The sequence below is a fragment of the Anopheles arabiensis genome, chromosome 3, assembly GCF_016920715.1.
Source record: "Anopheles arabiensis isolate DONGOLA chromosome 3, AaraD3, whole genome shotgun sequence".
Taxonomy (NCBI): Eukaryota; Metazoa; Arthropoda; class Insecta; order Diptera; family Culicidae; genus Anopheles; species Anopheles arabiensis.
This window is the reverse complement of record NC_053518.1, coordinates 41,989,743-42,006,642: the sequence shown is the minus strand read 5'-3', so window position 1 is coordinate 42,006,642 and position 16,900 is coordinate 41,989,743. Positions and strand designations below refer to the sequence as shown.

At 42.3% G+C, this 16,900-nt stretch overlaps 2 protein-coding genes across 5 annotated transcripts; one reads left to right on the top strand and one right to left on the bottom strand.

Annotated features, from left to right (window-relative positions):
* Positions 1 to 12,553: 12,553 nt before the first annotated feature.
* On the top strand, positions 12,554 to 14,845 carry LOC120903071. 3 transcript variants are annotated; one of them, XM_040312283.1, is made up of 2 exons: positions 12,554 to 12,668; positions 12,740 to 14,845. In XM_040312283.1, exon 2 carries the CDS (start codon positions 12,784 to 12,786, stop codon positions 14,404 to 14,406), a length of 1,623 nt encoding a protein of 540 aa, XP_040168217.1. In that variant the 5' UTR covers positions 12,554 to 12,668; positions 12,740 to 12,783; the 3' UTR covers positions 14,407 to 14,845. The 3 variants fall into 3 exon arrangements, with proteins under 3 accessions (XP_040168217.1, XP_040168218.1, XP_040168219.1); XM_040312284.1 differs by having other exon boundaries at positions 12,554 to 12,672; XM_040312285.1 differs by having other exon boundaries at positions 12,570 to 12,672; positions 12,718 to 14,845.
* On the bottom strand, positions 14,838 to 16,822 carry LOC120903070. Of its 2 annotated transcripts, none has more exons than XM_040312281.1 (2): positions 16,708 to 16,822; positions 14,838 to 16,630 (listed from the first exon to the last, which is right to left on the bottom strand). In XM_040312281.1, exon 2 carries the CDS (start codon positions 16,592 to 16,594, stop codon positions 14,948 to 14,950), a length of 1,647 nt encoding a protein of 548 aa, XP_040168215.1. In that variant the 5' UTR covers positions 16,595 to 16,630; positions 16,708 to 16,822; the 3' UTR covers positions 14,838 to 14,947. The 2 variants fall into 2 exon arrangements, with proteins under 2 accessions (XP_040168215.1, XP_040168216.1); XM_040312282.1 differs by having other exon boundaries at positions 14,838 to 16,618; positions 16,708 to 16,812.
* Positions 16,823 to 16,900: the final 78 nt, after the last annotated feature.

Genomic DNA, 16,900 nt, shown 5'->3' with positions numbered 1-16,900 from the left:
ATCAGAACTGGGACTCAAAGTACTTAAAAACTGTATTAATATGTTTCCCCACCTCGTCTCCTATAATTTTGAACCATTTTTCTAGCTCACCTTTCCTCACTGAGTCCAAGTATCATGACATCATGGTGCTACCGTTACACGAGATTTGGCTGCTGCATCTAAGTAGACTGTTTTCGCTATGGTAGACGTCGCCCGTATGACCTTGACGATTTAAACTTGTTTTAATATGTTAGTAGAGCCTAATTTGAAACAAATTCCTGAATTATTTGATGCACCTTAACAGATTTGGCCACTTTCTGTGTATGGTATTATTCAAACAAAACATGTTTGTAATAACTCACTCATTCAAGCTATTACATGACCAGCTACGATGAAATGCAGCATGAGCCATCAACCAAATGTGACCCATCTCTTTTCCTGATCTTATTGGCCATCATAAAATGCATTGATTCCTTGGTAAAATTTGTTTTTTTGGACATTAAACCGCTTCTTTCGTTAGATTAACCGTCAAGGATGGCTGTTTACATGGCAGTTTGTCACACAATTAGTGTCAGAAAAATGACCAAACTCTGATCAAATGAAGGAACGAGGTCTCCCACACCTTTTGTAACCTTCAAAAATGGGTAGGATAGGTTATGCATAAGTTAACGATACGAATTTTGCCATCATGCTCCAATCATTTAAATTCCCCACCTTTAGTGCCTCTCTGACCGCTTGAAGTGCAATTGAAACAACAGAAATGCATTAATTTAGAAGGAAGGCACTAGGCAGATTGATAATAATAAATTTAATTCACGTCTACGTAGTGTTTGTCCAGCGTAAATAATTAAAAAGCTAGATGGACGAATACTTTTTGCGCGCCCATCAAACGACTTTTTTTAGTTTTTTTTTTAAAGGATTTTGGTTGCTATTGCACTACTTAAATGCTTATTTTTTAGCAAAACGTATGTATTGATGGTCCCTTTATCAAACCTCATCATTACTTTTATCGCTCCATACGTATTGCGGCCATAATTCACCTTTTTCTGTAAAATATTCAGCTAGACGAATACTTTTTGGACTGACTGTATCAAATTGAGTAAACCGCGAATCTCCGAATCGGCGTATAAAAGGTATCGTGTATCGCCAGGACTACCTGTACTTGATAACTATAGTGGGTTTTTAAAAGGTTGTTTAAACATGTGCTCTTCATTCTACACATTAAATCTGTTTTTTTGTTATAATCTAGCAATCGTGTAATTGTTAAACGTATATGTAGATCATAGTAGTCTATGACCGCATAACGGAATATTTAGTTTTAATAAAACCTACAGTAAGAACAAACGTCTTTAGGTTACGGGCGACAAGCACAAATAAGTGGCGGTTCACAGAATATCGCACTTTTCCAGAACAGGCTACGACACCGGGAAGTTTCGGGTCGAAGTGTTTTTGAAAGCCTCGAAGGTGTGGGACGCAGTAATAAAGCACGTTCCATTAGTGGTTAGTGAAGTGGTCAAGTTCGAGGAAATGGACGCCAAGGCAATGTTTCTACTGGTGTTCTGACGAATACTTTGGATGTATTCGAGAAAAATCCCGAAGACGAAGGCGCGATACCGTGAGCGGTTTCAGACACTCCTGAGGCAGGCCAAGACCGCAAAGCGGTTGTAGCGCCGGATAAGTAAGTAAGGAACCAGATCGCTTGTCTGAAGTTGAAGGACATCGTTGCGCGCCCACCTTCAACAATTTGAGGATCTGGTTCGACAGCTTCGAATGGCCTGATCAAAACTTGAAGAAAATGACGACTGTTCTGCTTTGAGTTTAACGCTTCCGGAGTCCTACGATCCCCTAATGACGGCCAGTGTTGTTAATTGTCGACATTTTTTTATGCTATTCGCAGTAAGCGGGTGTCAAAATCATTTTTTATCATGATATTCATGGTTACCATGACACGACTTTCCAAAAGCGACAATCATTTGTGCATTAACAATCAATGCTTTTGCGATGACATGATTGCAAAAAATGTAGAATGAATGTCATTTGACATTTTTCAGTGAAAATCCAGAACTGCTTAATCGTGCGTTTACCGATACTAAGCTTCCAGACCACTTGATATTTTCACTCAGTGAACCAGGAAAATGGTATTCTCTTACAGGAGTATAGAAATTCACGCGAAAACATGAAAAAAGGACCCATTTTCGATGAAGATCTAGTTCACTTGTTGTACGGCAAAATCAAAAAGTCAAATGATTGTAGCAGAAAAAATATCATCGTGTCAAATGATATTTTTTTCCGTGATTGTCGAATGAATGCGTGGATCTAGAATGCGATGCTTCAAAAAGTATCATTTTGTAAAATTTTATGTCGATGACTATCACCGTTCGCAACACTGATGACGGCATTAGAAAACCTTCCTAAAACACAATTAACCTATGATTTAATAAAGACCCGGTTGCTAGGCGACGAATGCAAGCGCTTGGATAGAATCGAAAATTCTGAGGATAAGCCTACTGCATTCGCTTGAGAAAATCGAAATAGGAACGGTGGAAAGAAAGGGCATATGAGAAAGGACTGCCGAATTAAAACGAAAGCCAACGTTGCCAGTGAATCAGACAAGTTGTGTTCATGACGGATGGAATCGCGGATGAACGTAAGGTACAAACCGGTGATCAGCTTGAAATCCTGCTGGATTCAGAAGCCAGTGACCACATGGTAAATTCGAAAAAGTTTTTTACAACCGTGGAATGAAGAATGGGGAATATCTCGTGGCCAAAGAAAGCGGCGTTATAAACGGAATGAGCAACCATGGCTTTCTGATGAGCGCTGAAAACGTTCTGTATGTGCCGACTTTAAGAGAAAACCTCATGTCTGTGAAGAAGCTAACGAAGGCTGGTGTGGTGGTAGTATTTCAAGAAACGCAAGTGATAATAAAAATCAATGGCGAAATAATTGCCACTGGTAAACAGCGAGGAAATCTGTATGCTATTGAATTGAATTTTGAACGGGCTAATACAAGTTTAGCTGAAGTTGAGTACGCTGACCTTTGGCACCGTCGTCTCGGTCACATCAGTGAAGGAGCCATGTCTACTATAATAAGTGAGAACCTTGCCCTCGGCGTGCGCTTCAAACCGGAAAAGCTCAAGTTCTGTGACGTGTGTGTCTTGGGTAGATACTGTCGGGAGCCGTTCAATGGTGCCAGAGACAGATCAACCCGATCGTTGGAGCGTATCCATTCTGACGTATGTGAACCGATTGAAACGCCATCGTAGTCATCGCTACTTCGTCTCGTTCGTAGACGATTAGTCCCATTTTGCTGTGGCGTATTTGCTTCGAAAGAAATCGGAGGTCATTGAAAAATTCAAAAGTTTTCAGCAATGGCGACTGCGATGTTTGGTACGAAAATTTTAAAACTCACTGTAGACCAGGAACGTGAGTATTTTTCCAATAATTAACTGAAGTACTACAATACGACGAGAATTCAGGTGGAGCCAACAGTACCCTACTTACCGCAACAGAACGGGGTAGCGAAACGGTTCAACCGAACTCTTATGGAAAAGGTACGTACTATGTTTGTTGTTATGAACCAACGCAAGATGGTTCACATGAGAACTAGATTTAATGATGAAAACGCAGAACGAATTTTATGGCAAATAGAAATAGAATTATGTTGTCAAAATTATGAATAAAGAAAACTTTCTTCCGTTACTGCATCCAAGCGAACAAGACGTGTGTTTTCTCTCAGCTCCGAACATAACCATAGTAATTTACAACAATGTTGATTGCAACGAATCGAATCCAAGTCATTGTGGAGTGAAGCTGTGCTAGCAGCTGTGTTCATCTTAAATCGAAGTTCAACGTCTGCGATATCAAAGAACGTAACGCCTGCTGAACTGTGGTATGGAAGAAAGCCAAGTCTGGAAAAGGCTCGTGTCTGGATGTCAAGCATCTGCATGTGTGCCCAATCAACAAAGAAAGAAGCTTGATACAAAAAGTCGACAGTTATTTATGGTCGGATATGCACCAAACGGCTATCGGCTGTGGGACAAGGATTCCAAACAAATCGTTGTTGCTCGTGATGTGAAGTTTAACGAAAAATATTTTCCATGGACGAATGATACACAAAATAATGGAAAATTAATGGTACCACTAACCTACGAGCAAGAGGGGGAAGAAGTAATCGAAGATGAAGTAATCGCCGAGAGATCTTGACGAACAATATGGGGAGAACTCTTCTACTGAATCACTTGACTGCGATGGTGTCCAACCGTGTAGTGATGATGAAGAAGCAGCAGAAGCAGATGATACCGTGCTCCCTTCTTATCTAGATCTGGACTTGTCTTTCGGCGCTAGTGACAAACAGTATATACCGGATTCTTCTTCTTCTTCTTTGACTAAACAACCGATGCCGGTCAAGGCCTGCCTGTACACACTTGTGGGCTTGGCTTTCAGTGACTAATTGATTCCCCCCCATAGCGGGATAGTCAGTCCTACGTATGGCGGCGCGGTCTGTTTGAGGATTCAACCCATGACGGGCATGTTGTTAAGTCGTACGATTTGACGACTGTACTACGAGACCCATACTCCATATACCGGATACTCGACTATATTACCGGATTTAGTGCTTGTGCTGTTGGCCCTCCGTTCTATTCAGGCGTTCCAGAACTGTTTAAAGATATTACCCGGGTACCCGGGTATTTTTTTTAACTTTAAACTGAAACAACAGGAGCCCAATTGCATGGAGCTATCATTCGTTTCTTTGGCGGGACTTTCTGCAAATTTTCTTCAGATAGCACTTTTTTTTTGTTGGTGATGACGGAGGCTTCTTCACAACCAGCAAATGTTCCATCTGCTACACGTCTATGACTGCAACCTTCACTGCTGGTCGTTTTATTACACCTTGGACTGTTTTGACTGACACTGATCTAACTTGTCCATCTGGTGCTGTTGCAGTCTCCACTACTCTCCCTTTAAGCCATTGTCCAGGTGGAGCGTTATCATTCGTGATGATCACTATATCATTAATCTTGATGGGTTCTACTTTGCACGTCCACTTATTCCGTTTGATCAAAGTGGGCAGGTATTCCTTTTTCCATCGATCCCAGAATATTTTGGCATTGTGCTGTGTCAATCTAAATTGTTGCCGATCCACTTGCGATGTTTCAGTAGGTGCTGGTAAGGAATCTACACCTCTACCAATTAAGAAATGGAATGGTGTAAGAACCTCTTCTTCTTCTGATGTTAGCGGCAAATGTGTTAAAGGTCGCGAATTTAAAATGGTTTCGATCTGAATTAAAGTCGCTCTTAATGTTTCTGGTGTTGGGTGCCGCGTCTTCCATTCAGTAACCATATGTCACAATGCTTTCTTTACGTTCTTAATCAGCCGTTCTCAGGAACCTCCGAAGTGCGGTGCTGCAGGCGGGTTGAACTTCCATTCTATTTTATATTTTAGTGCAGCCTCACGTCCCATTCTTTGATCGATGTCTTGGACAATTCTCTTTAATTCCTTTTCTTCACCAACAAAATTTGTACCGTTGTCACTGTACAGATGTGTTATCTTTCCGCGGCGATGAAGGGAAGTATTTAAACACACCATGAAACTATCGGTTTCCAGTTTCTCTGCTAATTCAAGGTGTACAGCTCTTGTGCTCATACAGCTAAATATCGCTTCCCACCGTTTTTCAGTAGAGCGCTTAACGGTCACATCTAGAGGGCCAAAGTAATCTACTCCTGTATGTAGAAATGGAGGATTGTATGGATGCGTTCTAAATGTTGGTAGCGGTGCCATGAGAGGTGCTTTAGGAGCAGCGGTGTTCAATATGCATCTTTGGCAGCAACTTTTCACATTTTTTAAAACTGTTCGTAGATTGATAATCCAACAGTTTTGTCGTAAAACTCCGATTACCACATTATCCGGCTGGTGCATATACTTCTCGTGGTAGTCTCGAACGAGAAGTTTCACAACACGTGACTTTTGGGGTAAAATAATTGGCAAACGCGCGCTGTATGGCAAGCATGATGCATTTTCTAGACGGCCTCTTGATCTTAATATTCCTTTTTCGTCTAGGAATGGTACTAGTGTTCGAATGCTGCTCTTGTTCGAAATCTCCTTTCTTTTTGCGAGAGCTTCCATCTCTTCAGGAAATCTTTCCCACTGAGCTTTTTGCAGTAATGAGAGTTTACCCGTTTTCATGTCCTTGTACGATATGGTTCGAGAAAAATTGCTCCGGTTCTTCAAGAAATCGACGTATTGATAACTGTTTGGTGCTTCAGCAATTTGTCCCACGATGAAAAATAATATTCTGGAGTAATTGTTTCTTTGTGCACGGTAACGATGTTCTGTTCCTCAGCTATTTCATGTATTCCAGGCCAGTCGTGTTCATGCTCTTGTAAAAACTGCGGGCCATTGTACCATGTTCACGAATTGCTGGTAATTTTCGTGGCAATATCGGCTGGATTATCCTTTGTGGATACCCATCTCCATTGGTTGGCACTGGTTGTGTCCAATATTTCGCTAATACGATGCGATACGAAAACGTCATACTTTCGGTGTTCGCTGTTAATCCATGCAGGAACAGTTTTCGAATCACTCCAGAATATTGTACGACTAATCTTTAATCGAAGCTCTTTAATTACACTAGCAGTCAATCTGGCTCCTAAAACTGCTGCTTGTAGCTCGAGTTTTGGTATTGACAAAGCCTTCGTTGGAGCCACTCTAGACATTGCTGCAACTAGTCGTACGACAAAGCACCCATTGAAATTACTTCTTGCATATACGGCTGCAGCAAATGCTTCATGTGAAGCGTCTACAAATGTGTGGATTTCAACTGGGTTCATGATTGAAACAACTATTGGTCTTGGGATGGCTAATTCTTTAGGGCGGTGGCAACGCTGATCGGATGCGATTTTATCGGACGAGATTTATATGGGATTTGACAGATAACGTCGGACGTGCGATTTCGTCGTCCGACGTTATCTGTCAAATCCTATATAAAAATTTGACAGGCCGTCTGATAAAATCGCATGCGAAAAAGCGTTGCCACTGCCCTTAGCGCTGGTGATCATTTTGAGTCATTCGATCCATTTTCCATGCAAACTATCAGGAATCTGCGTATCCCAATCATTTGTTGCGGCGTTGATAGATTGCATTAGAATACGTCCCTGGATGGTTATGTGACTAATGAGGCCAAGTGGATCATATGCCCTCATTACGAGGCTCAAAGCTTCTCTTTTGGTTGGCTTCTTTTCCAGATTTATCCGTCCAAGATCTACCTTGCACCCGTAGCAATCCAACTGTGTGTTCCACTGGACTCCCAGGATCTTCTCGACACACGAGTCTTTTTCCTTTATATCGACGACAGCTTTCACCTAATGTCGTTCTTGACGAATAGCGTCCATTAGCTCTCGCTTATTCGAGATGAAATTTCTTATATGGAATCCACCATTTTCGTGAACCTGAATCACCTCAGTCACCGTTTTGATCGCCTTTTCCATGGAAAAGAAACTATCGAAGTAATCATCCACGTAATGTTGGTTGCGAATTGGTTCAAGTGCTAACGGGTACATTTCACTATTGGCTTCCGCATTGCGATTTTTCACTACCTGCGCACATGCCGGTGAGCAAGTTGCTCCGAACGTCATAACCTGCATGACGTAAGTATCTGGTGTTCAGGTACTATCGTCGTCACGCCATAAAATTCCGAATTCCTTCCGAATTTTCACTTGGTGAAACATCTCCTTGATGTCACCACACACACAGATGGGTCCTTCACGGAATCGAAGGAGCACTCCAAATAAAGATGTCATCTCGTCTGGACCGGTTAATAATAGTGAATTTAGTGAAGCGCCGTTGACTTTTGCTGCTGCGTCAAATACTAACCTCGGCTTTGGTATCGGCTTATTTTTGTGCACTACCACAAAGTGAGGAATGTAAAATATTTTTGGTGAATGGCGTTTAAGTTCTTCTTTCGTAAGCTTGCGTATGTATCCTTTCTGCTGGTACTCTTCAAATGTTTTGCACAGCCAATTTTTCAAATCAGAATCCTTTGCTAGCTGTTTCTCTTGCGTTGCTAGGCGACGGAGCGCGTTGCTATAGCTGTTCGGCAATATGACATCATCATCATCATCCATAGCAAGCCTACTTCGTATATACCTTTCGTTTTCTTCAGTGTTTTCTCGATTTACTCGATTTGTTTGAGATTTTACCGTTTTCACCGGTTTAAGCCAAACTCTTCGGTGGAAAAATATCGTCGTATCATTTCAGTCATCAAATCCTCGCTCTTGTGAATCATTAAGTGATTTGTTTCTGATAGACATATTTTGTCGATGCCAAAAATCAACCATCCAAGTTTGGTTTTAATCGCCATTGGTTCTTCCGGTCGACCTATCTTTCGACCAAACGGCATTAAAAGATGACTGTGGTTTAATCCAATTAACACAGTTGGACGAGCTTTCTGGTAGTCGGATAGTTTGATGCCTTTAAGATGCGGATAACGCGCTGCTAATATGCTGCCAGATAAGGTTTGACTTGGCAGTTGTAGATTTTTCACAGTCCGTATACCATTAAGTAAATGTTCTTTTTTCTCGTCAATTCCATTGGTCATGCAGCTCACTCTTCTGCTACAGTTTTCCTGCACTGATAGGTTTTGTGTCCATGTTAGGGTTAATGGATCAGTTACGCCGTTTAAGTGCAATTTATTTGCTATTCTCTTCGATGAGTGTTAAAGATGACCCGGCATCTAGAAATGCGTACGTTTCTAACGTGTGATTATCGTTTCGCAACACCACTGGAACAATCTGGTAGTAGACATTTTGGATTGTTTGATGGTAATTCATCCGAACTGTGTCTCCAGTGTGCAGTAACTGATGATGGGTTTCTCTGCATCCTTGAATACCGCATTCTCTAGCCGCATTGCAATTGTTCTGGCTATGATTATTCGATGTCAAAGATGCTTGACACTGCTGGCTGGTTAACACTATTTCTAGCCTTTCATGTACCGGAATATTCTTAAACCGTTCACATCGATATAGTGCGTGAGAAACCTGACAACATGGACATGGCTGGAAAAATCGTTGAACGTTCCGCACACGTGTATTGAATGGTCTGGTTTGTGTGTTCATCGGGTGAGAATTATGAGGTTGTGGTGGACGATTTATCGGACGATTGTTGAATATTTCCGCTAGACGTTGTTGATTTGGCGAAAATTGAGGACGATGAAAATTCAAAGGTTGTCGAAATCTTTCATTCCTTTACGGCAATTTCTTGATATTTTCTGCTATTGGCTAAAGCTATTCACTAAAATGTTCCAGAGTTGGTATTTTGTTCTCTTTCTCAAGGCTAGATTTAAATTCGATCCATTTCAATTGTTTATCGGTCGACAATTTAAAAATTAATTCATCCACTAAACGATGGTATTGAAGGTATCCCTCTTTTTTAATGGCTTTCAGATTGATGATCATGTCTTCCAAAGCATCAGACAGATCCGGTATCTTCATCTGGTTCTTGACTCTAACCTTCAATACTTCTCCTAGTAAATCTTGATACACTTGTTCTGGTCTCCCAAACTGTTCTTCAAATTTCTTCATAATGATTGGAACGTTGTCTGGTTCGAGAAACAATCGACGAACACATCTTTCTGCTTCTCCTTTCAAAGCATGTTATAAACGATTTAAGTTTTCTACATTGCTGAAACTTCCTTCCTCGGTGGTTTCTTCAAAGGCTCGTTTGAACTTTGGCCAATCTTTTGAAGTACCATTAAAATTAAAACTATTGAGGGTCATGCGCTTGATATGAGTTGAGGTCAAACCACTAATTTTCAACGCTTCAATCAGTGCCTTTAGGGTTTTATCCTGATTTGTTGATTGCGAAATTCCCATATACTCCGCCCTATCGTTTTTGCAATTCACACAAACAAATTCTTCATCTTCATGGGGCAATCGTATCACCTTTACGCAAGAAGCATGAAACCAACGGCCGCATTCATCGCAGCGTACCATATCGTCAATGTCATCTGGCTCGGTGCACAAGCGACAAGCACCTTGCTCATTTTCAACAAAATATGATCTTCTGCTCGCCATTGTTGAATGTTAGTATATCTGTGCAGCAAAAAATACACAGATCCCTTTCGACAAGCAGAAAAATTATGTCTCCGACACAACAGACTTCTAGATCGAATGCTTCGTAGAAAAAATTCTCACAGGAACCGATAGCTTCGAATAAGAAATTTTCTGTTAAATCTTCTTCCGTCTTTCAAGAACCGATAGTTTCGGAATTGTAATTTTCCGCGAAATCTTCTTCCTCTCTGGAGCCACCAAATGTTACGAACCGAGCTTCTCCGGCAGGCCACGCGAAGGTTTGGCCCTCAGCAAGAGTTGCAGGGTTGTAGCGGAGGAGAAACAAACAGCAACAGAGTGGACAGATACTTCGCCTACTGACCAGTCTTTCCCGCTAGTTGCTTCTGATCCAAAGGTTGGGAAGCCTATGCAGACGGAAGGGGGTGTTTTGCTCGGAAATCCAGGGGCTCTGTCCTATTTCGGATATAAGAATTAAACCCCTTAACTCCAAAAGCTTCTGCGTTTGAATCCGTCCTTATTTAAAATATGGCCTACTTTTATACTAAATTTATCCTCACAAGTTTACCCGAATATCCGTTCGGACGGGATAATTCGTGTTTCTAGAAACATCTTATTTTAACTTGGAAGGATAGATGGTTACTAGGATTAGATTGGTAAAAAAAAGAAATTTACAATCGCGTGTGTAACATTAACTCATTCACTTACATCACAGCATAACTTCGGCAATATGATTAATAAATAAACTGTGCAATGACCAGCGAAATGAAAGAGTCCATTTGCAAGTAAACAAACACACGCATCCACATCTTACACAAATATGTTTCACAATAAATGAACTTAAACACACAAGTTGTATAGCTTCCTTTGCACAATTAAACAAATTTTGAGGTGATACATGTTTAACAAATGAATTACCCGTGTATAAAAACTTACTTTAACAACATTGAAGTTGCCGCTTCTGAGGCCGTGTGGTTTAACCCACCAAACAAACAGTTTTTTGGCTTTGTTCGATGCAACTGGATTTTTAGTACAGGAAATTGGTGGCTTTTTCGGCATCTTGGTTATTTGGGGAATCAGAGAAATGAGCAATCAAAATCGATTTGGCTACCCGGGTAGCCGGTTGCCTGGAATAGGGTTAAGCTTAATATTTGATGCTTGGGATATTCAATAGTTGGCAGGGAATCGATGTTCAACCAGTGAGTTCGGACTGTAATAGAATTTGGAGTTTTTTTTTTTATTGTGCAAAAATTGGATTTGGAATGGATTTTTGAATAGGTTTTAAATCAGTATTTCTTGCCATTATTATTATTATCATTTGTATCCTTATAATAAAATATACATCCTTGAAAGAGTAAGGATGTATGCTAGACGCAAAAAAAAACAAAAATATTTTGGTTTTATCCATCTCCATGGTTTATCCATATGAAATACATTGGCTGTTCCCTTGAATGTGCAACAATTGGCAAATTACCCTATTTCGGCTGAAAATTACGTGATTCGACTTACGCGGAAATTCGAGATATTTTGCGGTATTTTGCGACCGTTTTCACGTCCCCATTAACCTTCATTTCTATAACCACCTACCCGGCTATTTTTTGCGTTTTAAATTATTAATATCTTTTGATAGAATTCATATATTTAATTTTAGGAATGCCTAGAAAAATATGTTTCCTTCCAGTAAAAAAAAATTAGAAATAAAAAAACAATAAATAATATTTTTTTAACATTTTTTTTTAATTTCTATCCCTTACTTCTATGACCAGGTAGGTCATACATTTTGTATGAGAAATTGCACTCAATCGTGGTAAATTGTGCATAACTTCTGTTTTACTTATTATTATTACTTCAAATTTTCAGGAAAGCTACTCAAAACTTTGTTCTTGCATGTATATAAAATGGGAATTTTCAAAATTATTTTTCATATTTTTTTTTATTTTACCTTTTTTTACCCCTTACTTCTATGACCACCTACCCGTGTAGGTCATACATTTTGTATGAGAAATTGCACTTTTACGTGGTAAACTGATCATAACTTCTGTTTTAGTTATTAAAATGACTTCAAATTTTCAGGGTAGCTGCATAAAACTTCGTTCTTGCTAATATAATCTGTCAAATCCCATATAAAAATTTGACAGGCCGTCCGATAAAATCGCATGCGAAAAAGCGTTGCCAACGCCCTAAGGGGTAAAAACAGTTAAAATAAAAAAATATATGTTAGAAAAATAATTTTGAAAATTCCCATTTTTTTATACTAAAGAACAACTTTCCTGAAAATTTGAAGTTATTTCACAAACTAAAACAGAAGATATGATCAGTTTACCATCCAGAAATGCAAACTCCCATACAAAATGTATGACCTACCCGATTAGGTGGTCATAAATATGAGGGTGTATTTTTGGGCAAAGAAACGAAGGTTAATCGTGTATCTCGGGTACCGCCTGTATATGGAGTGCACCAGAGCTCAGACCATAGCCTAAGTGGATATGTTTCTAAAGCGACAACTGTCAAAGCAAATTGTCACAACAATTCATGCATTTCAAAGAAACAAACCGGCGATAGCAAAAACGAGACGGATCTGCATTAGATATACGCTTCAGCTAATGTCGATACAATTCTAATTTGTAAGTATGTAGCTCTATTGTTCATTGACCGCTTACCTTTCCGAGTAAGTTCAATAATGTCGTGGTTTCAGTCGCACCAAACGCAGCTGACTCATCATCCACTTCCACATTCAACATGGACGAACTGGAGCGCGTTAAACAACACTCGGACATCTGTTGTGCGGTTGAAGCGGGAGACATCGCTAGGCTGCACGAGCTAATCAACGCCGGGATTCTGCGAAAGGGCGATATAACACATCCAAGGTGCTTGCTGCTTCTGGCGATCTCGAGCCGGAACTTGGAGGTGGTGAAACTGGTGATGGAATACTTCGAACCGGATCCGAATGCTGCTAACGAGGACGGCGGTACACCGTTACTTTACGCCTGCCAAGTGGAATGTCCAGCAGAGATAATCATTTATCTGATGGAGCATAGCACCAAGGACGATAGTCTTTCGCCGTTGGAGTACGTTCTATTTCAAAATCGTGTCGAGCTAGCAAAGTCTTTGATTGCGTACGAAGCAACCCGCCCAGAGCAACCGGCGAAACATTTTACGCCAGCCCTATACATTGTGGCCGTAAAAACGGGCAATCTAGAGCTGTTGCAGCACATGCTAGAAGCTCTCCACAATGCTGGCCACTCGTTTGTGACGGAACAATTCCAAGGCCTGACGGGAATGGAGCTGTTTGCTCAAAACGCTGCGTACGCGTTGGAAACGAAGGTGGAGTGCTTTAAAATGTTTTTCAATGTATTGCACCCGGCCACGCACACGGCGGATCCGGTGCGCTACAATGTGAACGATATTGTAAACGTGGCCATACTTAGCACTCAGGCGACCTCGCTGATACCGTATTTCATTGAAATGGAAAAGAAATGGGAAACACGCCCGTCGATTATTTCGCTGTACGAACGCCTGCTCGCCGTTGGCTACGATATACTCGCATTTGCCGTGCTGTGCGAACATGGACCGGTTACGATCGAACGAGAGCAGCTAGACGCAATGCTCGAAAAATTGCATCGGTTTCAATGGGAATCATGGGTTGCACCACTGAGGCAGATGTTCGCCAACGCTTTCGAACCGAGCGAAGCAGATGATGCGCCATCTCCATTGGAAGCGATGCAGCTGTTGCAAGACTTTGCGGCATTCACCGAAACGATCACGCTCAAGTTCTCCTCGTACCGGTTACACGAGGCCGTGTCGGGAGTGTTTCAGGAAATATCAATTAATAGACACCAGCTGTACCAAGCGTCGTTCCACCGTGCCATCGAGTGCATTATGATCATGGAAGGCTGCAGTGCGGACGATCTCGTCGGGCTTATTCTGTGCATAGATAGCTGGTACGATCGAGCGTTGCAGGCCTTTCCGTTTCTTAAGTACTGTAACTTTGTGCTGATGCGACCGGACTGGGTCGATGTGGAAGAAAACAACCGGCTGATGAAATGGTTTGTGCATCTGTTCGGTCCATGGAAAGCGATCCGCCAGTACGTCGGCAAGCCGGTGCTGGAAGTGTTCACGCTCAAACGCTTCGCCCGGGACGTGGTTCGGGATGCTGTATGGCGTGGGGTGGAAAAAAATGAACCATCACAGTGCAGCTTCCTCGACCGGTTGAGCTCGTTAGATGTGCCGAAGGAGTTGAGCGACTACCTTCGATACTGCGACTACAGTTCCATCCGGTACTTTCTAGAGCATTTCGATGCGGTCGAAAAGTTCATGAAGGTGGACGCAAATAAAACATTGCCTTATCCAGTGGTTTTATAGAATGGGCTTATGAAATCCCACTTTTGATTGCTGGCAAAACTGTCTCTGGTATTATTTATGTTGAACTAAGCGCAAAAGTGTGCTTTCTGGAGAAATATTTGCAGTTTTGAACCACACTAATGCAGTCTATTTACTATGAACATTTGAATGTCAAGATCCTTTGCTGCTTGCGGCGATGATAGCAAATCAGTTCTGATGCGGAACAGAGATATGTACGGAAATTTCGAGATTTGTTATACGTTAAATTTGACATTAGTTCCTAAGCCAGGATGGGGTGTGATAACAATTCCAGGACTTAGAACATCACTCCTTACAACGCTTGCACGTTACTCCTAGTGCGCCGCGGTCTGAGGTTAAAAACAACCCTTCCAATTGTTCCGTGTCGTTTTGTATTTTGTCTGTAAAATGTGAACAATAAACACGATACAATGTATGAGAATTTCATATATTTCTTCAAGTAACGTACAACTACGCCTGCATGAAACATAAAGCTACTCTGTACTTTATGATCAGATAGGGTTGGAGCGCAATTTAATCGTAATTAGCGTCGAACTGGATAGGGCAATGTTCCATGCTCGAACGCCTGCAACCAACGTGTGGCAGCGTCCATATGCTCCAGGAAGTATTTGGTGGAGCTGTAATCACAATACCTAAGGTAGTCGTTCAATTCCCTCGGAACGTCCAGCGACTTGAGCCGATCGAGGAAGGAAGATTTTGCTGCCCGCACTCCTTTCACCCCCTGCCATACGGCTTCTCGAACAACGTCCCGGGCGAAGCGTTTGAGGGAGAAAACTTCCAGCACCGGTTTACCGACGTGCCGCAGGATCGCTTTCCATGGGCCGAACAGATGCACAACCCAGTTCAGTAGCCGATTGCCTCTAAGATGAACCAAAATAACCTCGTCCGGTCGCATCAGCAGGGTGGTACAGTACCGAAGCAGTGGAAATATCAGGATCGCCCGCATGTGCCGATCATCGCGAGCTATTACCGCCTCGACGATGCTATCGGCCGGCTGGTTGTACATGGTCATCATGCATTCGATGGCACGGAGGTACGATGATGAGTACAGCTCCATATCCAGCACCGATCGCTGATCTGGCCTCCATTGATACATCGGCATAGACCGTGGTTCACATAAAGCGCCCTGCACGCTGTCTCGTAGAACGGTCCGGAAGAACCCGAACGTTATCGTTCTGGTGAATTGTGCATAATCTTCCAGCAATTGCAGCGCTTCTGGCTGGGATGGACCGGCTTCATTCAGCTCCGGTTTGATGGCGTTTAGGAACATTTCCTCCAGCTGGACGTACCAAAATCGTTGAAATTGCTTCGGGCACATTTCTTCCAGGATTGGTTCAAGCTGCTCTCGTTCGACTGTTACCGGTCCACATTCGCACAGCACCGTGAGTGCGAGCAGGTCAAACCCGTGCGGAAGGCGCTCATACAAAGAACGGATCGGTGCCCGCTCTTCCCATTTCTGCTCCGTCTCAATAAAGTGAGGTATTAACGAGACCGGCACAAAGCTAAGCAAAGCCATCGTTAGGATTTCATTCACATTGTAGCGTCTGCTAGCTTCGTCCGTAATAGGGTGCAATAGATTGAACAACATTTTAAAGCAAGCAACTTTCTTTCCCACCTCGTACGACGCATTTTGTGCAAAATCTTCCAGCCCCGTCAAGTCGTCGTTTTTCTCCGTGACAAATGCCTTCCCCGCACTTTCGGGTGCATCCAGCAAACATTGCAACATTTCCAGATCACCCGTACGGATGGTGACGGTGTACAGCAGTGAAGCGGAGGAAAAAGCCTTCCGTTTTGTCTCGTACGCAATTACTGCCTTGGCAAGGTCTACACGATTTTGCAGCACGGCGTACTCGAGCGGCGATGGTCCGTCGAACGCATTGATGCTTTCCATCAGAAAGATGATGATACCGACTGGACATTGCTCTTGGCAGGCGAGCGCTAGCGGCGTCATACCGTCATTGTTTTCCACGTCCGGGTCGGGATGGAAGAATTCCGTCACCAGTTTGACCAGCTCGAGATTCCGGCTCATGGCAGCGTGGTGCAGCAAGGTCCAACCATTTTCGTCCACCTGCTTTCTAATGCTTACTACTCGTTCGCCGGGCAAAATGAGACCGCGCAGCGTGTCGATGTCGCCGGCTTTAACAGCCGACCAGATGGCCGAGTGGTCCATGTTCTCGGTGCGACCGCGACAATGCTTGTTGGAATGCTAGTTGTGTTGGAATAAGCAAATTGAGATCATCTGAATTACTGCAAAAGAGTGGCAGGGTAGGAATTTCACTGTACCTATGAATATAACACTATTTGGGGGCCCAGTTTATAGATCCATGCTCCACAATTTCGTTAATTTGTGCTTTTACTGCGCCGTTGTGTTTTTACCAAATGCACGAATTGTTGTCATATGTTGCTTGACAGATGTCAGTTGAAATGTTTCAAATGCAACGGCATTTTTGATGGCATTTTTGTGAATGTTTTCTTT